The following is a 23,987-nucleotide window of genomic DNA, read 5'->3' as shown; positions in this document are numbered from 1 at the left end:
TGATTGTACACTATGTCTGGAATGAGAGATGGGCAGAAGTACAGGTCTGTAAAGGTCCATAGGCAGTTGCTCATGATTTGACTGGATGGTCAGGGACTTGAAGGAATAGGAGCAGAAAATTGGTGACAAGGAAGTTTGAGGGAGAGGTATGAGGATAGACCTTTCAAAAAGGGAGAGCTTAAAGAAATGTGTTCCATCTGAATACCCACCAGAAGACATACTATATTGCTGTCACTCATCAAGTGGAGAGAGTGACACACTGGATTTCAGTCAACCCCTCTCCCCAACCTCTCCAGTGCTTGTTCAGTGGGCCCGCAAACAGTGGCCATGGTGGCGGGAGTGTAAGCTATGCATGTGTAGGCTAAGCATCATGGACTTCCTCTTTCTAAAGCTGACCTGGTTATCAGTACTGCTGAGTTCCTAATCTACAGAAACCAATGGTGAGCGCCTCAGGGCCCCAGCCAGCCAATGGGGCAGGTTGATTGTATTTGACTTCTTACATCGTTGAGAGAGCAGAGATTTGTCCTCATTAGAATAAATAAATACTCTGGATATGGATTTCCATCTGTGGAACCCCAGGATGCCTGAGGCCAGGCTAAATGCAGAATGGGTAGTGGAAGAAGAAAAGCCATAGATACCAATTACAGCCTCATGGCCAGTTGGGTAGATGGGGATTGCAAAGTAGCTTTGTACATTTTCCCTTTGCTTTTTATATATGTATGTGTTTATTTTTCTATGTTAACAATTTTCTTATCTCTTTCCCCTTTTTAAAAATACATTGCACAGAGGTATTAGAGATTAAATTTACAATTTAGCCTGTGGGTAACAGGATATTAACTGGGACTGTGATAGAAGTTGAGAAGTAATTCACATAGAGCAGTGGGTATAATGGATGTTGGCACACTGTGTCTCCTCTTTGTGAGGTCATCTCTTCACTGTAAGAAGGACACTTGCATCTCTTGAAGTGGAATATTGTTTTGTTGTTGTATAGGAGTTCAAATGTGGGAAAGTGCATATGGAGGCTGACTGTCACAAGGGTAGACTATGCCACTCATCAGCATATTGTTTCTCAACTCCAAATTCATTCTATCCACCCTCTTTTTACTGATAGATCTGGGTCCTGTGAGTATTTCTCCTTTGCTGGCTGGCACAGGCTTAAGCCTTGTCATTAGATGGCACTGAAGTTGGGAAGGGACTTTCCTTTAAGGTGTCAGAATAGTTCACTGGCCAGGATCTTGCTGGCATACTTTTTTTCTAGTGCTCAACCCCCACCCAGTTTTGTCCAGTGCTAGGTAATTGCATTCTCTAGGGGTGGCACCTGCCTGTCTCTGTACTTTCCCCAGAGTTTGACTTGAGCAGCAGTGGTGTATCCTGGAGCCACAGACCCCATGAACCTATCCCTTCAGTCAGGTCACTGTTCCCCATAGTCTCTCTTTGGCCCCACACATGTGTGTACCAGGAACCTCACAAGACCAGTTATCCAGGCACCAGCCTGGAGTTGTGTTGGCCCAAGATATACATGCAAGTACACTAGACTCCTGCAGAGGGCGTCTCCTCAACTCCAGGCTCCATCAATAGCCAGCAGTTCTCCTCAGCACCTGCCTAGCACGCTCTAGGATCTGACACTTCCCTATGAATGGCTCCTTCTGAGACTCCAGAAGGCAGATTTCAGACCAGTCTCCAAGTGAGGCACTTTGTTGCCTTTTCCCCTGTCAAGGAACCAATGCCACGCCCTATCTGTAGAGGTCTCTGGATCTCAGCCCTGACGAGGGGAAAGATCTTCCGTGGGCTCTCAACGCAGCCTTAGGAGTATTGGCTGTGCCTTATATCCAGAAGTCCTGTATTCTTTAGAATTGTCTTTAACTCCAACTAGCCAATTCCATTACTCTAATCCTTTATTAATTATAGATGAAACTTTCCTTGTTCAAATCACTGTGTAATTTCTGTCTTTTTACTAATCCAAAAACCATCAACTATGCTTATAATATAACTAGTTAGAGGGACAGTCTTTTAAAATGCAATGTTTCTGCCTGGGGGAAATATTAGTTAAGTGGATAATCTTCATTCACTCCTCAAAACTCTTCTACTCTCTAATATGTCATAAATAATCAATATATATCTTTCGTGTTATGAGAAATTCATTCACAAACTCAGATGTGGCAAGAGAGAGTATGTGAGCCCCTCACCCCTCTCCCATCCTCCATGGATAGTGTGGCACCATAATCGCTTTCTTGCTTCAAACTGTGGAGATGGCTAGTCCACAAATCAAGATCCTGTCTACAACCTTTCACCTTCAGAGATGTTTATCTGACCAGATGTAGCTGAGAAATGATGTCTGACCATGCCCTTTTTTTTGTTTCATAACCTGCAGAAACCTTTGTACAAAAAGCCATCCTACTTTATGACAAAAGCCATCCTACTTTATGAAAAAACATGCAGTTTTGTTCACCAGTGTCTTTTTCCAGCCACCTGGAGCTACTCCACTTTGTCTTTAGCTGGGATCTTTTAGTACAGGGGTCCCCAAACTATGGCCCATGGGCCGCATGCGGTCCCCTGAGGCCATTTATCTGGGCCCCACCACACTTCCGGAAGGGGCACTTCTTTCATTGGTGGTCAGTGAAAGACCAAACTGCGTCGCTCACGTACATTACTACTTCGGTGATGCGGGACGCACGTGTCACGGCACCGGAAGCGCGTCATATCACTTGTTAGTGCTAGCAGTGACAAATATGGAACCGGACATTGACCATCTCATTAGCCAAAAGCAGGCCCATAGTTCCCATTGAAATACTGGTCGGTTTGTTGATTTAAATTTACTTGTTCTTTATTTTAAATATTGTATCATATTTGTTCCCATTTTGTTTTTTTACTTTAAAATAAGATATGTGCAGTGTGCATAGGGATTTGTTCATAGTTTTTTTATAGTCCGGCCCTCCAACGGTTTGAGGGACAGTGAACTGGCCCCCTGTGTAAAAAGTTTGGGGACTCCTGTATTAGTATGTCTGCTGCTGCCTCCTGTGAGATAGTGTGTGGCTGTCTCAGTGCAGCTGGCTTTGCATTACTGTCCCTTGCCACACATCCACAAGTCACGTCCTGCTCAGAAGAATTGCTGGCAAGGATGTGAATGAACATGGACCTAAACATAACCAAAACTAACAAACCACAGTAGCAAATCATCATGAAATTTGATTCCACCAATAAATACAAGCAGAAATCACTTCCTGCCACTTCTCCATTTCCTAACATTTTCACCAGCAGATGAGGGGCACTTAATAAAATTTCTGCCCAAGCATTTAAGGGTTTACTACCAGGGCCATTTTTGCTGTTGTTGTCATCATTGTTTGTGTTTTAATTCAATTTGTGAATCCAAATGATAATGTATAACAAAAAAATATTAATTCACTATAGTGTATATTTTTAAATTTGCAATCTGTGCTAGGATTTGAGGATGTAATTTTGTAATCCCTTGCTTTGTGTGGTTAACCTTAACTCTTTACAACATGCTTTAACTCAGTATCAAGCAAGTTTCATACACCAATTAGGCTTTCTGCCCTTTAAAATCAACTGGAACCGGATCTTAAATCTCTGTAGCTGTAAAGTTTTATTGTCACAAATACAGAAACAAGAAATGGAAAGAACCACTATATCCTCTAATTTTATTAAATGCTACTTTTGCATGCAGTTATGAAGTGTTCTGCTATTCACTGCTTTAGAAGATTGCTTCAATTGAAATTTTTAAATTAAACTAACATTCTTGTGATGTGTGCTTTTCCACCTGGGGGGACAGGCATGACTATAAAGATGGATCTTATCTTGATATTTTACTATTTGTCTGCATTTAAACAATACCCCCAGGTGATTCATTGTCACATTAAAGTTTGAGAAGCTATGGAAACCACAGCTTTGTAGTTAGATTTTTTAATTTATGAGAGTTCAGTTCTTTTTTCTGTTGAGATAAAAGCATATTTTACCCCTAAGAATAATCCATTGATTAACTAAGGCTCATAGACTTAGAATCGTGTACATTGTTTCAGCCTTTCAAAGTACCATTTTGTGGATATTTTTATTTATTATTAATGTCTGTTTGTAAAGTCTGCATATAGAGAGTGAGTAATGTTTTTAAAGGTCAGCAGGTCTTTAAATTTTAATTTTTTTTAATTTTAGAAATTTGTAAGGATTTCTAGTTTAGAAACTATAATTGTTTTTAATTAATTTTTTCTAGTTTTAAAAAACTTTTATGATATTTCCTTTTCTTCTGTGAATCTGGTCTTTCATAATTAGCAAATGAACATTTTAGATTGGTGTTTCAAGGTTTTAGAATACAAGGCAAACAAACCCTTCATCTACTAATCACTTTTAATGTGCAAATATAACTTACTATGTTTAAATTTGCTGATCTGCTGATTTATTTTCAAGCCTCAAAACTTCTGAGTTTAACTGAAAGTTGATTCTAGAGAGATTTGTTTTGTTTTATTGGCTATTTTCAAATTTGTCTGGGAATATAGCATTATTCCCAGGAATAAGAATTAAGAATCTTCATTTTGTTTCACTTAAAAATTTATAATATGTCTTTTAGATTATTTGTTTTTATTGTTAAGAGTTTTGGGTTTCCTATCTTTGTGATGGAAAAATATTTTTAAATTGATTTTTCGGCATCATAATTTGCAATAAAACTTCAATGCCTCACTTATATCATTATTTTCCTGAGCCTCTTCTGGAAACTTTGGGTCATTCTTGCTTTGGATTTGATCTTCTCTCTCCATGTCAAAATAATTTTTGCTCAATTTATATCAAGAATCTATTTTGAAAAACCTTTTTTTTTGGAGTATTAAGAATTAATAATGTGGTTGTCTTTGGATGAACACATACCTTTCTGTTGGGTGCTAGTTGTGATTTACTCAAAGTCTTGTGACCTAGACCAGTCATTCTTAAAACTGGCTTCTCATAAGAATTATCTGGAGAACCTGAAATAACAAAAAAGCAGGACCTAGGCTCTCCCCTAGAACAATTAAATCTCTAGTGGTAGAGCCTAAGGTACTGCATTTTTAAAGACCTTTCCACTAATATATACCCAGATTGAGGACATTGATGGAGATGCTAATGTTGAATGTAATAATATTCATTAATGAAATGCTCATATTGGACATTAGCTGCACAGGAAAGAAAAGTCATAAAATCCCTGGAGAATCAATATTGGAATCTTCAGATGACCAGCAATTTATCAAAAAAGACTAGTCTTTTCATAAATAATCTGAAAGAGCAACGCATCATGTTCCTACTTTAGAAGACATTGCAACTAAAAGGTCTCGGTATCTTAATATACCCCATTGTCAAGGTCTACAACCTCATCCTCAATCTTTATTTCCAAAAACATGCACTGAAATCAGGTTATTTTTTAAAAACTTATTTGCCCTGAAAACCTTATCTGAGGTAATAATAAGGCTATTTCTACTTTTTTCCCACAGGTTATCCCATTATCTTCTGACATTTAGGCTATCAATTCTTGACTCTTAAAGACCTTATTTCAGATAACTCCAGTTGAAAGTTCAGGATTTTACATTAGACCTGAATTTGAACACCGTTGGGGAAGTGCTGCTCTTCCAGTTAAACTAAGTGACCTTGGCCAAGCCATGTAATCTACTTGACTCTCATTGTTTGTCAGTAAAATGGGAATAACAAACTTTATGGGACTGTGGGAAGACTAAATGAGGATTTATGTAGTAAGTGTTAAAATATCAGGGACTTAATATTTAATTTAAGTAAACTATTGTTTTTATTATTTCTAATAATAATTTAAATCTTGTTCCTCCTTCTTTCCTTTTCCAGTCAACATTTATTGGGTACCCACTGTGTCACCAACATTGTAGTAAGTGCCAGAATAACAACCATGAATAAGGAAGACACTCTTTGTGTCCTTCACGAACTTTTCTTGACTCCCTTATTAGAGAAATCCTAAACTAGCCTGCCTTGTGTTCGCACAGTGGATAAAGTGTTGACCTGGAATGCTGAGGTCGCCAGTTTAAAACCCCAGGCTTGCCCGGTCAAGGCACATATGGGAAGCAATTATGAGTTGATGGCTTCCCGATTCTCTCCCCCATATCTCTCTCTCTCTCTCTCTTTCTCCCCCTCCACACTCTAAAGTGAATAAATAAAAATCTTTAAAAGAACTAGCGACATCCTAAACTAAAATCTACTAATGGAGTAACTCCCTTTGATAAACATACACATGCAATGATAGAATTATTGCCCTACTGATAAAGAACTACTGTAGTTTATAATTTATTCCTAAGAAAGAACTCTTCCAACTGCCTCATTAATTCTGTCCTTTCTAATTCTCCACCGTAGCCACAGATAATATTTTTGACATAAAATGTTTTAGGGAAAGCATCACTACAGTAGAAGGATCTAGTTCTGTCCTCTCCCTCTACTCTGATTTCCCTGGACTACTGTTTGTTCCTTGTTGTATTAAAACATCCTAAAGAGACTATCTTATTCCCTCTCAACATTTTAATCCAGCCTACCTTTGGTTACTGAAGAAACCTAGTATCACTAGAGAGCATGCAAGAAGGGGGTTTTTGGTGGTTCTCCTTCAGAGAAAGGAGGGTGAATGTTGGTTGATTTATATCTATTTGTCTATTGTCAAGCTGTGGTTAGAAAACAGTGATCAGACTGTATTTTATTGGCTGGGGACCATGAAATAACATTTTGCTTATCCCAGCACTTTGCTTGTCTTTATCTTCCTGGAACCTCTTAGATCAGTTTGTTGTTTGATTAATCTGAAAACACCTGAATCATAAACTTTGGGATCTTAAGGGCATGGCTACACTAGAGTATCGGATTCTCTCTGCCAGGGTTCATTCCTGGTTTTGCAGTAAAGCTTGTTGGGTCACATCTAATAGAGTTTATTTTTTAAGACCAACCATATGTCAAACATTATCATCTCTCAAAGATAAGATGCGGATTGTAAAATTTAAGTCCACTGGACATGGATAACTGCCAATCTATTTTTACTTGACTTTGTTTGTTTTGCTTATTTTTTTTTCCTTTTCTTCTTTTCCAACTTAGAGGAGGGAAGTTAGACTCCCACATGTGCTCCAACTGGAATCCACCCAGCAACCCCATCTGGGTCTGATGCTCTGTCCATCTGGGGACATGCTATTTTTAGCACCTGAGGTGGAGGCTCCACTGAGCCATCCTCAGCACCTGGGATAATACATTCAAACCAATTAAGCTATGGCTATGGGAGGGGAAGAGAGTGATAGAGAAGGGGGAGGGGTGGTGGAGAATCAGATGGTCGCTTCTCCTGTGTGCCCTGACCAGGAATCAAACTGGGGACATCCATACACCGGGCCAGTGCTGTACCACTGAGCAAACCAGCGAAGACCTGTTATTTTTATGTCTTCTGGTCTTTCTTTCCAGTTTCTTTTTTCTCCTTCTTAATCCTTAAATGTAGCATTTTTCTGGCCTCTTTATATACTGTAGATGAACTCTATCAGTCCCATATATCTTTTTTGCTTATGAGAACACATGTGGAAATCCTACCAGCAGCTCAAATTTGCCATACCAAAATTAAACAAATTCTATCACTAATTCCTATTCTAAATCTATCTGTCCCTGCCTTTGTTAATGTGTTAATGTCATCACTTGACCCATTTTCTTCCCATCCTTCCCTTTCTCTTGCCAAGTTCTGCTTGATACCACTTCCTGGACTCTTTTGAAGCAGTCTTTTCCAACCTTCCTGCTCATTTCATTTTTTCAGTATACATCAATTCTTCTGGCACTGAAAAAACTGTAATTTTTCTAAAACATAAATATGATTATAATCCTTCAATAAAAGTTACCCAATTCTTCCTATCCAATCTATTCAAGACAAAACTGATAGATTCAAAATTTACTTTGGTAACTTGTCTTTGACCTCCCAGCCTTACCTTCTATCATTTAATACCTGTGCTTTCTATTTCTGTTGTGCTCCTGGTTGCCAATGGCTTTTCTTGCTTTTATGCCTTTGCATCTGTCATTTCCTCTTTCCCCTCTCTCTTGTCCTCTAATACAATTTGTTTATCTTTCAAGATTCTGCTTAGTGGTGTCATCCCTGGGAAATTTTTTCTAATATTTCTCTTTACCCTTCATATTCTTTTTATTTTTATTTTTCAGTTCAAGGCAGAGAAACAGACTCCAGCATACACCCCAACTGGGATCTACCCAGCAAGCCCACTAGGTGATGCTCTGCCCATCTGGTGCGTTGTTCCGTTGCCCAGCAGCCAAGCTCTTAGCTCCTGAGGCGAAGGCCATGGATCCATCCTTTGCTTTTGCCCGGGGCCAACTTGTTCCAGTTGAGCCATGGATGTAGGAGTGGGGAGGGGTGGAAAAGCAGATGGGCGCTACTCCAATTGTGCCCTGATCACTGAGCAAACTAGCCAGGGCCCCATGTTGCTTTCTTCGTCTCCCGCTATAGCACATATATGCTGTTTTCTGGTTGCTTGTTGACATGCCATATTTTACACTAGTCTTTGCTTCTTAAAGGTAAGAGGTACAATGGATAAAATGTTAACCTGGAATGCTGAGGTTGCCAGTTCTAGACCCCTGGCTTGCCAGGTCAAGGCACATATGAGAAGCAACTACTACAAGTTGATGCTTTCTGCTCCTCCCTCTCCCTTTCCCCATTCTTTTTTTTCTCTCCTCTCTTCTCTCTCTCAAATCAATAAATAAAATCTTGAAAAAAAGTAAAAGATATTTTTAATTTTATAGTCTCAGCTTAACAAAACAGTTGCCACATGAGAAACTTACACAATAATTGAGCAGGACACATGTAGGAAGCAGCCTATCAGTGGATGAATAGGTGGAACAACAATACAATGTTTCTCTCTCTCTCTTTCTCTCTCTCCTTTCCACTCTCTCTAAAAATCAATTAATAAACTATAAAATAAGTTGTTCTTTTCAAAAAGAAATAGTATATAGTATTAAGTATGCAAGTTCTATCATTTTTGTTTATCCAGTGGAAAATTTCTTGGTAAAGACCAGAGACTACATCTTCAAACTTGGTTTTCTTATTTTAAATTTAGTGACAATTTTGGAAGAGAAACTGAATAAAGTGTCAAAATCAGTGTTCACTTCAATAAATGTCATTTTCCTTAAAATATGTTTAGGGAAAACAGGTCTTACCTATTCCTACAAATTACTTGAATAATTATAATGGTGCATGGTATGTATTAAAACCTGTTCACATTATATTTGTTTAAAGTATCATGAAGAAAATCAGTCTTCACTGTGATTCAGCCTGTCATCAGTGTTCTTTCCCTCCCTTCTTTTGTTCCTGGTGGCCTATATTAGGGTTTATAGTAAGCCTGTGGCTTTTTTCATAGGGTCAACTGCAAGCAGTGTTTTATCAGGCCAAATATTGTTTGTACAACTCGATGATCTCTATTACTTCTTTAGAGATACTACAAGTAAAGCTTAATGCCATTTTCTTTTTGCTATTAGATTCCGTATAAAAACAGATGCTCTTAATTTTCTAGTCTTTATTGGTTCAGTCCGAATTCACAGGTACTGTCGGGTCACCAAATCTGGGAGAATGCCAGTTTCCTTGTTGGTGATGCTGCTTTTAATATTAGTTGGTCTAGTTGGAGTAAAGTTCTTAGTTTATGGACAAATTTCATAAAATAAAAGGCATTATTTTGAGGGAATGGCTGCTAGTACCCGTCAGTATACATTTGCTTTCTTAAGGCTTTTCCCTTTCTTTGTAATCATTTTAATGAAGACCTTTGACCCCTTAATTATTAAGAGACCTGTTTTTTAGTCTCAAAGTATATTTGTAAAAATAATTTTATGCATATAAGATAATAGCTATTTGCCAGAGTTAACAATGTATATTTTACTGGAGAGAAATTACTAACATTTTACAGTTCTAATAGATTAAAATTAATTGTAGCAATTGTGTTCTTTCAAAAGTATAATTTCCCTAAGGGTTAGATATCTTTGTATTCTTGTTAACCATAAGAGTATGTTATTTGTAGCTTTTGTTCAGTTGTGGGTTGAATGAATAAACTGAACCATGCTGACAGGAATGAATAGCTACTAATGTCATGTGTTATTTCTGTTTATAGGTGTTACCATTTAATGAAAACTTCTTGCCAGCAAATCTATGATAAAAAATAGAAGTAAAAGAGGAAACTATAACTGTTATTTAAGTGACAAGCTTTTAATGTCAGAATGGCTCATCTAAAGCGGCTAGTGAATTTACATTTTAAAAGACATTACCATAAAAAGTTCTGGAAACTTAGTACAGTAATATTTTTCTTTATAATAGTTTTGATTTTAATGCAAAGAGAAGTAAATGTTCAGTATTCCAAAGAAGAATCAAAGATGGAAAGGAACATGAAAAACAAAAACAAGATGTTTGATTTAATGCTAGAAGCTGTAAACAATATTAAAGATGTGATGCCAAAAATGCAAATAGGAGCACCTGTCAGGCAAAACCTTGATGCTGGTGAAAGACCCTGTTTGCAAGGATACTACACAGCAGCAGAACTGAAACCTGTTCTTGACCGCCCACCTCAGGATTCTAATGCACCTGGTGCTTCTGGTAAAGCATTCAAGACAATCAGTCTAAGCATTGAAGAGCAGAAGGAAAAAGAACGCGGAGAAGCAAAACACTGTTTTAATGCTTTCGCAAGTGACAGGATTTCTTTACACCGAGATCTTGGACCAGACACTCGACCTCCTGAGTATGTTGAAGAACATTCATTGTCTATTGTTTATCACCGGGGTTTGCAGAGAAGAGGCTTTAGCTAAGGAGGTCGCTTATTCTCTCTCTCTTTTAAAATAGATTTTATTTATTCATTTTAGAGAAAGGATAGAAAGAGAGAGAAAGAAAGGGGAGATGGGAGGAGCGGGAAGCATCACCTCACAGCAGTTGCTTATCCTTCCCGTATGTGCCTTGACCAGCAAGCCTGGGGTTCTGAACCTTGGATGTCAGCATTCCAGGTTGACTCCCTATAACTGTGTCACCACAGGTCAGGCGGAAGTTGCTTATTCTTTAGCCATGCCGAGGCAGAAAACAAAAATAAAAACAAATAAAAAACAAAGCAAAAATCCACCAGTTACTATTTACTTAATCAGGGTTTTTTTTTTGTTGTTTATTATTATTGAGGCCAGATATTTATATCTATATATCTCTTCTTGGTGAAGCATTGCAGATGTGAAAACTTATTGTCTTAGAAATTAGAAAATTAAATTCTAGATCTGACATATGTAGAACCACAAATAATTACTTTGAAATGCTTCAGTTTTCTCATCTATTAAGTAAAAAAATATGGGGCAGTTTTATGGGAAAAATGGAAGATTGAGGAGTTGTTTCCATTCTTCTGTGTATTAGTATAGAATAGAAATGATTTAAAAATGTGCCAAGATTTTGGAGCTGTTAGATAACAATATTTTATTAAGTCACAGACTCTGGATACTTGCCATGTTATATTTCAGAATGTACTGTGTTTTGTAACCTTTCTTTTAAGGGGAAATATTGTCATTACTAATTCAACTATGGTTCTTTCTGTAGAGTTTTGTTGAATAAGGGCTAGTGTTATAGAGTTGTTGTCCTTTAGCTTCTACGAGGTCAACCTTGCTTTTTATTGTCACTTTGTTTACATGTTTATTTTAAGTATATAGTATTTTGATGACTTGCCCCAGTTTCTACCATGCTGTCTGTTTGTCCTCAGTTAACCATTTTGTTGCTCTATTTGAACAGAAATAGCTAAGATGAATTTCCAGTGCTTTCACTTCATCTGCATGTTTGTTAAAAGTGCAGGACAGAAAAGTATAAGCAAAGAATGCCTATATATTTTTCTTTCTGGTTATAATAAAATTACATTTAGAAGTGAGCCTGAAGAAAATGACCTAAATCTATTGCTTTACTCCTATTTTTCTAGATTTATGATCTTATCATATATACTTGTTCTAGTTCTGAAGTTATATAAATTAGATTTCTGACTATGTATTTTAATCTGTGTGATCCAAGGTTGAGTTGCTCATCAGTGTTAAATGAATGTGTAAAGAAACAAATGAATGTCTATAAAATGTTCTAGTTGTTTTAACAGTGCAGTTTTTTTGTGTGTTATTAGGTTACAATGCAGTATTGCACTTTATTAATTTTGGGAGAGGTCATGACTGAAAAGCAGTTAACATCACAATGAAGAATCATGATTTTTATTCTTTGACCTGACAATTGTCAACTCAAGATAAGCTTTTTTTCTCCTAATATATTATTTAAAAAACTACAATTCAATAATGTAATAATGAATATGACTAATATTCAATAATGTTAATCATTAAGTACGTGAGAAATAACCAAACACATAAAGAACCTATTTTTGGATAGGCATGTGAAAAGTTGGTGAAGATTTAATACTTTCTTACTTTAAATTTAACCTGTATAAGCAAGAAACAGATTTCTGAAGAATTCCTAATCTTTTTCTTGCTCATTAGAAATATAGATCCAGTTTCTCTCAAAGCCAGATAGATGGTCATGTGACTGATTAAGCACTTTTCTATATGCCAAAGCTTTCAAATGGTTTGGCTGGTTCTATGCAGTCAATTTGGCAATTATTTTAAATGACATGTGAAAGCATAAGTTTAACATGCTAATTGTTTTAAAATAAATGAGGTTTACAAAATCATGTTGTGAAATTTTATTACCACATGCATTAATGATATAACATGACATCTTTACTTGATATTAGAGGTTATCGGTTAAGCAAATCATAGTTTAAACCAAGGGAAAGCACTATAAGATTAAAATGATAACATTTTATTAGTATGAGTTTTGTGAACTTTTATACTTTAAATTAGCAAACCTTTCTGTAATTCTTGATTAATTTATATTAGTCACATGGCAAATAAATGTAGGGAAATATTTTTTTAAATCCTGCAATTCTTTCCCCAAAATGCTTATAAGACAAATCATAAAGTTTCTATTTTCCTTAAAAAGTAAAATGCTATAACATGGAGGTTTTTTATTTTTATTTGTATATTTTATTGATTTATAAACCTTATGTCTTAAAAATTGAAGCTTTATTTAGTGACTTGTTTCTGTGTAATTAAGAGTACATATGACTAGGTAATTTCTGTTTGAATATTATTTTTATTTTGTAGTTCTTCCAAAATTTAGTTCAGAATAAATCATTTGCTTTTATTTACTAATGGGGATGAATGTGATTATTTGCTTCTGACTATGTGTGTATATTACACTTAGAAGTAACAAAGGCACTAGGGAGCAGAATCCCTTCCAGTCACTTCCTCTCTCTGTCTACTCAGTTGTGTTGACACATTCTCAGTACTTTATTTCCAGTCTGATTCCTCTTTTACCACTACAAATATTACACCCTAAAGACCTCTTCTCAGAAAAGAATCTAAAGCACATACATATTGAGGTCTGGATATAAAAGTAATTAATGACAGTTTGTGGGATATCTTTTTTTAGGGTGACAGTTCCAGGCCTCGACTACCATACAACTCCAGTATTCTGAGCTCTTAGCTATATGAGTGATTGATTCACTTCCTTATCTTTGGGTTAGAATAGCACTGTTTTGATTGTTAACACGCTTTCTTTATAGTGCCTTTTGACTATATAGGAGAATTTTGTAATCTGTTGTCTAAAATTATACAACCATTTATAGTTTTTAAGTGACCTTAAAAATAAACTTATTTTTATTTATCTTTACTGTAGACCACACATATTTTATATTCCAGGTTCACTCTCTGTGGTTTTACAATGTTGTAAAGCCCTCTCCTGTACGTTATTTTATTTGATCCTCACCTCAGCCTAGTAGGCCAAGGGACTGTGGTCAGCTCTAGATGCAGAGGCTGGAGGGTGTACAGGTCCACCCACACCCCAGGGTTTCATATGAAGATTGTTTTTACTGCAGGGAGACATTGTTATAAAAGTGAATTCAAAATCAGTTTATAACTAATGTTTATAGCTAATGAGAAGTACAATACCATTTATCAGTCAAAAACTGCTAGTGTCATTTTCCTTGTGCCTGTCAATGTTTTATGTGGCAACAGGAGCACAGGAATTTTAACATGGATTTAGGACTTTTATTTTAAATTTCTATGTGGTTTTTTTTTTAAGGAAATATTTAAATTGGTGTCTCATTTAATTAAGTGATTGTTTATTGGATGGGATTATTGGAGCAAAATCTTTACCAGCATGATGTGGCATATGGTAGGGACTTAGGTTTTGCTGAGTGATAAAAATCATAAGGAAATACGTTTATAATAAGCTATTTTTTTCCTTTTGGTTCAAATATAGATAAATTAAATTGATTTAAGTAAACTTAGAAAATACTACATACTTAGTAATGTGGCTAACTTAAAATAATCTGTACAATGATGACTATTCATTTAATAAAATTGTGGTTTTAAAAATTGCAAATAAGAAAAATATATAATTTGTGTAAGAAAAGAGAAAAACTTGGTTTTTATTTGACCAATTACAAATATTTTCCATTTTTACAGGTGTCTCACTTTTAGGTTATTTTTCTTATTTAAAATATTACTTGTATTTAAAATTTTATTGTTGAGAAAGTTTCCAATAACATGTTCTAATCCTTGACATGTAATCTGTATCAGTGGACATGGTCTCTGGGTGAGTGGTCTGCTTGTAAAAAAATTTTGTTTTGATCTATTTATGTTTACATAGCATTAAGATCATCTTGCCTAGTTAAAAAAAATGATTCACTATCACTCTCACTTCTGTAATGATAAAAGCTAAATAATAATTTGGTAATGGCATAACTGTGAAGTAAAGTAATAAAATTCATAATTGTTTTTCTATTTTGACTTTTTCTAGATGTATTGAACAAAAATTTAAGCGCTGTCCTCCCCTGCCTACCACCAGTGTCATAATAGTTTTTCATAATGAAGCGTGGTCCACGCTCCTTAGAACTGTGCACAGTGTGCTCTATTCTTCACCTGCCATACTGCTGAAGGAAATCATTTTGGTGGATGATGCTAGTGTAGATGGTAAGAAAGCACATGCAAATTAGATTGTTTCCCAAATAAATTCATATGGTGTTGTTCAAAGTCTATTTAGTTATATTGTACTCTCTGTATGCCATTTCAGAGCTTGAATATAATAGCTTGGATGATATAGTGGCTGAACGTAGAATCCAAGAGTGTTCATATTTAAATATTTTACAGTTAGAAATGTATAAAACATCATTATTCATAACTTTGTAGTTCTCAATGTGACACTTTTATTTTAAGGCATACTCATTAAGAGCACAGATTTGAATGTCGAGTCAGGCTGCTTGGTGTGAATCCCAACTCTGGTCCTATCCAACTATGTGACTTGGGTAACTTATTTAAGCTCCCATGTCTCAGTTTACTTATCATTAAAATGGGGGAAATGTGGCATTTCATTGAATTCACTGTATGATACATCATTAGTTTATATCCACTAGTATAAAAAGCCCTCACAGCCAGTTAAACTAACATGCCATTGATTATAATAAGTATTCAACTGCAGCTTAGAATTGAGGAGATACATAAATGCTGCATAATTTCTAGGGTTGTTTTGAAGACTATATGAGTTAACATAAATAATATGTAATTCATGTATATAAATTAGTAGTTAAAAATCACTGAGTCATCGTATCCTGATTTACTTGGCTCTTAAATTTTCTAATATTGTTTACAAAGTTAGCCAAACTCTTAAATGCATTGTCACTTAAAATTGCAAGTCAGCCTGACCTGTGGTGGCGCAGTGGGATAAAGTGTCGACCTGGAAGTGCTGAGGTCGCCGGTTCGAAACCCTGGGCTTGCCTGGCCGAGGCACATATGGGAGTTGATGCTTCCAGCTCCTTCCTCCCTTCTCTCTCTCTGTCTCTCCTCTCTCTCTCTCTCTGTCCCTCTCCTCTCTAAAATGAATAAATAAATAAAAATAAAAATAAATAAATTAAAAAAAATTGCAAGTCAAGAGGCACTTACTAAATTATACATTTTAAAAATAACTGGACTCACAAGGCTAATCTGACAAATACCCTAACTTGCTAAATTTTCAAACATTATAAGCATTTTTAAATACCAAACAGATATAGATTATTTCAATAATACAAAATTTATTCCTGAATGAGTCCAAGTTTGGAGCCAGATTCCTTAAGGTCAAATTCCAGCTCCAATACTAATTAGCTATTTATTCCTCTGTAAATGAGGTTAATATTCATTCACCAAATCCAAAGCTACATCTGTGGTAATGGTACATAAACCATTAATTTATGTACCAGGAGAAAAAAAAAAGATACTGTATATTAAGTGATGTCATCAATTTTAAGTTGTATTGAGACTTCAGAAATGGTAATAAGTGAATAAATAAAATTATTAACCTATTTGTTTTTAATATACATTTATTTATTTTTATTTTTCTATATTATTATAAACACTCCTATGGTTTCAAAATAAAAGCAGTGAATTGAGGTTCTCAGTTAAATTAATATCTAAGTGAAATAAGGTTGCTGCTTCTCACCAAGAGATTTTTGACCTGGATGGGAGACGTATTCACCAAATGGGAAAGTCTTGTAATGCAAGTCGCTACATATGCTTACATACTTTGTGCAGATCTGATTGGAATTTGTAATCTTCCTACCCATACTACTTTACCACTCCATTGTAACCAATTTATTTATTTACAGCTTGATCTGTTCTGAACTTCTTCTTTCTGTTTGAACTGCAGTCTATAGAGTTTAACGTGACATCTGGTTAACCTCTTATACGTTTTACCTTTTAAAAAAAGACTTTATTTGGCCCTGGCCAGTTGGTTCAGTGGTAGAGCTTCGGCCTGGCATGCAGGAGTCCCAGGTTCGATTCCTGGCCAGGGCACACAGGAGAAGCGCCCATCTGCTTCTCTACCCCTCCCTCTCTCTTTCCTCTCTGTCTCTCTCTTCCTCTCCCACAGCCAAGGCTCCATTGGAGCAAAGTTGGCCCGGGCACTGAGGATGGCTCTGTGGCCTCTGCCTCATGTGCTAGAATGGCTCTGGTTGCAACAGAGCGACGCCCCGGATGGGCAAAGCATCGCCCCCTGGTGGGCATGCCGGGTGGATCCCGGTTGGGCGCATGCGGGAGTCTGATTGCCTCCCCGTTTCCAGCTTCAGAAAAATACACACAAAAAAAGACTTTATTTTAGAAATCTTTCTCTCTTTGGTTTCTTGAACTTTGTTTTCAGATGATTTTTATTTTGCTTCATTTTTCAAGTAGTGAAAATAAGCCTTCAGTTGAAATGAACTTAATTATTTAATTGCAAAAAAATTAATAGCATTAAAGGAAATCAGAATGAAAAATTATATCCATTTATAATCTTCCTATTTTAATCATTTTTATCTTTTTTTAAATCACTATTTAAATAAATATAGACTATCTAAATCCCATCTTGAAATCTGACATTGTCACATATTGTTATTAGCTCATTTCTTTTACCATCAGAACTTTATTTTCTATGACAATTATGGACTAGATGCATTTATTAACCATTTACCTTTATTTAACTCATAGTGTTACTGTACATTACATTGTAGTGAAAATCCATGTAATTCTGTTATTTTTTTCTTTTGAATTCTGTCTTTGGATAAGTTAGAAGTAGAACTGCTTGATTAAAAAGATCTGAATGTTTTTATAATTCTTTATAGAAATTAATAATAGACATGGAATAGTTTTCTTGTTGAGGACTCTCTTTGTAATACTAGTGTAGTGTGTCTTATTGAATCACAGAGCTGTCTAATGAATAGCCACTGTGGAAAATGTGTTCCTACTTGCTTTAAAGATTTTGTGAAGTAGTAACCACAGTCCCTGATTTTAACTAGCTTAGGGGAAAGCAGCATAAATATGTGGATAATCAAATAACAGGCATAGTTAAAAACCAATGCTAGCAAAACAAAAGATAATCAACATTTACAGAGCATAGGCCCTGTCCCAAGCCACGTCTTAAATGTTTTAGTTGTATAGTAAGTAGTCTCTCATTTTATCCTCCTAACAATCTCCTGTGAGGGTAAATCTTATCATTCCCATCTTACAGGTAAAGAAACTGAGTTACAAAAAGGTGAAATAACTTGCCCCAAGTCTCACAGCTAAAAGTAAATGGTGTTATAAATTGAATCCAGAAGGTCAGACTTTATAGCTTTGTGCTGTTAACCTCACAAAAGTTGGGGTGTGGATGGGTACTAAATTTAGGAGGCAGATAAAAATTCATAGGAAATTCAGAAGGTGTGGGTAAATAAAAAATTTAACACGATTTATTGGGACATTATTTGAAAGAATATGTAGTGACTCCATTTGTTTTAAAGTTCCTATTAATACCTTTGAAATGTTTTTATTTTATATGTTTCTATTTTACAAGTCTATGATTAAACCAGAAACACTCATAATTATATTTTTAAGACAAAATACAGTCCTCCTTGTCTTTCAGAAAATTAATTCTTAGGTACTTAGATATTTAAAAAGTTAATCTGTCACTCTGAGACAACAATGCTTAGATTTGTTTTTCCACAAAAAAATGTTTCTAGACTCTTTCTTTATGTTTAAGTTTTGAATAAGCAACTATCTTAGCTGCACCACCAGAGAACTGAAAAAACATATATAATTAGAGATGAAGCTATCTACATTTGCGTCTGAAATCTGCAGAAGTAAACATTTACCATAAGACATCTTTTTAAGGCTATGCTATGAGCCCAAGAAGCCCACTGGAAGAACTGCATTATATACCCAATAAAAAATAAAAATTTAGTGTTGAAAAGCAGGCTTAAGAAATTGTTTAAAAATATGAACACTTGACTGACTTGGTTAATGTTTTCTTGTGCCTACTGTCTTACCTCTTGCTTATAATGTGTCTCATTCAAATTAGAATATTGACTACCTTAAGTTCTACATCTGTTACTAAAATTTTGCCTGTTTTTAGCTTTATTCCTGATTTTCCATTATTTTTTCATATTTTTATTGGAAAAATTCTGTGTCAAGAGACTCCAAAGATTTTGAAAATTTTCTGCTGATTCTGTAGAATTAGTCCCAAACTGCTGTAGCCCAGGACTGTCTTTACTTGCTTTTTGCTCAACATTTTAGTCTTAAATTATTTTAATCACTGCCTACATATCAGAGAATTCTTTTGATACTTGGCATTTTTCTTCAAATTTTAAAAGTAAATAACAATTTTCTAAGTGTCAGATATCTTTTTGCCAAATTCAGTTTCTTTACTCACTTAGTTAATTTTCTCTAAGTGAATCTTCTTAACTTCTGGGGTCTACTCCATTGGCGGTCTCTCACTTTGCCCCAAATTATTGATATGACATATACAGAATATGTGCTATAATGTTATTTTAAAGTAGTTCAGAAGATAAGATTTGCATGTCTAGCTTTTTTCAAATAGTTAATGTCATAATTTTCATTTTAATGGAAGAATATATGTATGTAACTGTTAAGATTATGAATGTGGAGGTATTGTCCTGTGGTTTCTTTATTAGCTTTCATATGTCATAGGTGAAAAGGAATTTCAGAAGAGTTAATCCTGATTTATTTTTTCTTACAGAATACTTACATGATAAACTAGAGGAATATATAAAGCAATTTTCTATAGTGAAAATAGTGAGACAGAGAGAGAGAAAAGGTCTGATCACTGCACGGTTGCTAGGAGCAACAGTAGCAACAGCTGAAACGCTCACATTTTTAGATGCTCACTGTAAGTATCTATGTGTAGACATAGTTGTAATATATTTCCTCCTTCCACCCCCTAATTTAAAAGGTAAGGACACCTTTGCTTTAAATGCCTAAATGTGTTTTCTTAAACATCATTTTCAACTGGTGATTATAGCAATGATAGCCCAAGCAGATTATAGCTCTGCATAGGGCTTCCTTTCACTAATGCAAATTTAGTACCTTCTTTGCTATTAAGGCTTCCAACTTTTCGGTCTTCCAGTGACCAGCTTCCCCAGTGAGTTATCCTTGCCTGGGATTTTTTTCAGATGCCCATTCTGTCAAAAAAAGAAAGAAAGAAAAAAAGTGTGTGTGTGTGTTTTCCCTCAGTATTCTTGATCTATATACAGTTCTAAATAAGTGAAAATTTTGTTTGTTTAAATGTAGTCAACCCTATCATTAAACTTTGTTCTTGTGCTGCTAACACTTTTAAGTTGTATATTTCAGGGGTTTTTTTCCCAAAGATTCATACATTACTTCTTGTACCAAGTTAGGGGTTCCCCCCTTCCAATTTCTGGTGTATCTCCCATGAACATTGTCAAGTTTTGTTGCTGCTAAGGTTCTTTCCTTTGTATTTTAAAGGTTTTTTCCCTCAGTGTCAATGATTTTGAAGAAAATATTTGCAAGGTGTTTTTAGAGTCAATGTTTAATGTACACGTTAGGTATTACTAAAATGTCACTTTATCCCTCGACCTCTAAATTTAGTTAGTTTTACATTTTTTTAAGTGAGAAGAAGGGAGACAGAGAGACAGACTCCTGCATGCACCCCCATCGGGATCCACCCAGCAACCCCCACCTGGGGTCAATGCTCAAATCAACTGAAGTATCCTCAGTGCCTGGGGCCATTGCTCGAACCAGTCGAATCACTGACTGTGGGAGGGGAAGATAAAAGATGGCGGAGAGGGTGGAGGCGAGAAGCAGATGGTTGCTTCTCTCTTGTGCCCTGACTGGAAATCAAACCCGGGATATCCATATGCCAGGCCCACACTCTATCCACTGAGCCCACCATCCAAGGCTAGGTTTTACTTTTTGTATGAGCGTTTAGCTTTAAATTTGCCAGCCCTTGGTTGTATTTGACCCAGAAAATGGTATCAAACTTTTGCTAATTATCACAGAAAGCCTTTTAAGTTTACTGGAGTCTCTTTAGAGCTAACACTTTCAGAAATCTCTTAATATCATCCACTTAAAAAATGAAGAGAGATCTAAGGTAACCCAAAAAGTCATTTTAAAAGGAAATGGTTGACCCCGGTCAGTTGCCTCAGTGGTGGAGTGCTGACCCAGTGTGTGGGTGTCCCATGTTCAGTTCCTGGTCAAGGCACACAGAAAAAGCGCCCATCTGCTTCTCCACCCCTACCCTTCTCTCTCTCTCTCTCTCTCTCTCTCTCTCTCCTGCAGCCATGGCTCAATTGGTTTGGGTGCTGGGGATGGCTCTGTAGAGCCTGTGCCTCAAGTGCTAAAAAAAAAAATTGCTTAGCTGCAAGTGGCCCCAGATGGGCAGAGCATCATCCCCAGACAGGGGTTGTCCAGTGGATCCAGGTTTCGGCGCATGCAGGAGTCTCTCTTATCTCCCCTCCTCTTACTTGGAAGAAGAAAAAAATAATAAAATAAAAAATAAAAGGAAATGGTCTGTTCTCCAGTATTCCCTTTCTTGATCCAAAATTACAATGATGTCAGACTGGGCATTCTTTTTTTTTTTTTTTTTCTGAAGCTGGAAACGGGGAGAGACAGTCAAACAGACTCCCGCATGCGCCCAACCGGGATTTGCCCAGAACGCCCACGGGGGGGGGGGGGGGGGATGTTCTGCCCCTCCCGGGCGTCGCTCTGTTGGGACCAGAGCCACTCTAGCGACTGGGGCAGAGGCCAAGAGGCTAAGGAGCCATCCCCAGCGCCCGGGCCATCTTTGCTCCAACGGAGCCTCGGCTGCGGGAGGGGAAGAGAGAGACAGAGAGGAAGGAGGGGGAGGGGTGGAGAAGCAGATGGGCGCTTCTCCTGTGTGCCCTGGCCGGGAATCGACTGGGCATTCTTACCCTCCAGGTGATGTATTTAATTTTCTTCCTGGACCAGGACTGCTAAACTCCCCGTAATGGGAGCCTTGAGTAGGACTGCACACATCCGCGTTTCCTGCATCCTGTGTGTCTTGTGAGATAGCCTGGCCTGGGACCAGATCTTTTATCATATTCCTTTGTTCCACTTTCTCTTAAGGCTGGAACAGGTTGAATGGTCCCTCTCCAACAGCTAAAATCAGACTTTTTTAAAAAGTATGTTTTATTTTATTTGTATTTATTGATTTTTAGAGAGAGAAAGAGAAATATAAATTTGTTGTTCCACTTATTCATGAATTCATTGGTTGTTTCTTGTATGTGCCCTGACCGGGGATCAAACTTGCAACCTTGGTATATCGGGAGGATGCTCCAACCAACCGAGTTACCCAGCCAGGGCTAAAACCAGAATATTCAGCCTCCTTGACTTACCTTTATCTAAGATCGAGTCAGAGAAGTGAAAATTTTGAGTATTGTATTTTACTCAGGGAGACAAGTTTAAGAAAAACACTTTTGGGCCCTGATCTGTGGTGGGGCAGTGGATAAGGCATCGACCTGAATGCTGAAGTCACTGGTTCCAAATTCCAGGCTTTCCTGGCCAAGGCTCATACAAGAAACAGCTAATACAAGGTGATGCTTCTCATTCCTTTCCACACTTCTCTCTACAAAAAACAAAACAAGGCCTGATCTGTGGTGGTGCAGTGGATAAAGCATTGACCTGGAAATGCTGAGGTCGCCGGTTCGAAACCCTGGGCTTGCCTGGTCAAGGCATATATGGCAGTTGATGCTTCCAGCTCCTCCCCTTCTCTCTCTCTCTCTGTCTCTCTCTCTGTGTCTCTCTCTCTCCTCTCAAAAAATGAATAAATTAAAACAAAAAAATCAACAGTTTTGGGGCTAGGTGGTATAGATCATCAAAAAGTTATCTTTGAGGCCCTGGCCGGTTGGCTCAGTGGTAGAGCGTCAGCCTGGCGTGCAGAGGTCCCAGGTTCGATTCCCGGCCAGGGCACACAGGAGGAGCGCCCATCTGCTTCTCCACCCCTCCCCCTCTCCTTCCTCTCTGTCTCTCTCTTCCCCTCCTGCAGCCAAGGCTCCACTGGAGCAAAGATGGCCCAGGCGCTGGGGATGGCTCCTTGGCCTCTGCCCCAGGCACTAGAGTGGCTCTGGTCATGACAGAGCGACGCCCCGGAGGGGCAGAGCATTGCCCCCTGGTGGGCAGAGCATCGCCCCCTGGTGGGCAGAGCATTGCCCCCTGGTGGGCGTGCCAGGTGGATCCCAGTCGGGTGCATGCGGGAGTCTGTCTGACTGTCTCTCCCCGTTTCCAGCTTCAGAAAAATACAAAAAAAAAATGTTATCTTTGATTCATGACCCATTAGAAAGAGAAACACTTCATCTGAAACTTAAATACTCCAGTATTATTTTGTTGTCTTTCTACAGTGAAAAATAGAGCATCATCTGTAGGAAAGTTTACCTAATGATGCTGGATCTTGCTTTACTTTTTTAATCCTACCCTAATCTCTTTTCAAGAAAACTTTAGGAAATCTCCCCCCTTATAAATGTTCAAAAGACAAATGACTTTGTTTTCATTTCTCTGTAAACCCACTTCCAAAAACCAAAAGAATAAAATCCTGAGTGTTTTCATTGAATTAATTAAAATTGTGTTCTTTTCAGGTGAGTGTTTCTATGGCTGGTTAGAACCTTTGTTGGCCAGAATAGCTGAGAACTACACGGCCGTTGTGAGTCCGGATATTGCATCCATAGATATGAACACATTTGAATTCAACAAACCTTCTCCTTATGGAAGTAATCATAACCGAGGGAATTTTGACTGGAGCCTTTCATTTGGCTGGGAAGCGCTTCCTGATCATGAGAGGCAAAGGAGGAAAGATGAAACCTACCCAATTAAGTAAGATGATTGCTCATAAAGACATATATATGTGTATATATATGTATGTGTGTGTATATATATAGTTTAACTATTTGAGTATGTATGTGGACTTTGCTTTTTACAGTAATTGCCTCCAAGGTAATTCACCCTAATGGAATAAAGAGCACACATTTTCTATATGCAGGGAATAGAGAATTTATTTATTTATGAATTACACATAGAATTACTGAGTAGGAAGTAGAATAAGGCGACACATGTCTTCTTCATAATTATTACTTAAGAATACTTGAGTGCATGCTGAAGTTTGTCTCACTATTTCCCTCATTTGAGAAAGA

General features: G+C 37.0%; 1 protein-coding gene across 3 annotated transcripts in view; it reads left to right on the top strand.

Moving 5' to 3' along the window:
* The window catches only part of GALNT3 (polypeptide N-acetylgalactosaminyltransferase 3), a 57,600-nt gene that overhangs the window by 16,887 nt on the left and 16,726 nt on the right, over nt 1–23,987 (top strand). For all 3 annotated transcript variants that reach the window (XM_066345260.1, XM_066345261.1, XM_066345262.1), the window contains exons 2-5: nt 10,104–10,724; nt 14,846–15,018; nt 19,565–19,714; nt 23,436–23,670. In XM_066345260.1, the coding sequence (XP_066201357.1) occupies nt 10,210–10,724; nt 14,846–15,018; nt 19,565–19,714; nt 23,436–23,670 (1,073 nt within the window). In that variant the 5' untranslated portion in view covers nt 10,104–10,209. The remainder of the gene's footprint in view (nt 1–10,103; nt 10,725–14,845; nt 15,019–19,564; nt 19,715–23,435; nt 23,671–23,987) is intronic.

The sequence above is a fragment of the Saccopteryx leptura genome, chromosome 7 (genome assembly GCF_036850995.1).
Source record: "Saccopteryx leptura isolate mSacLep1 chromosome 7, mSacLep1_pri_phased_curated, whole genome shotgun sequence".
NCBI classification, from domain to species: domain Eukaryota; kingdom Metazoa; phylum Chordata; class Mammalia; order Chiroptera; family Emballonuridae; genus Saccopteryx; species Saccopteryx leptura.
This window is presented reverse-complemented; position numbering and strand designations above follow the sequence as displayed.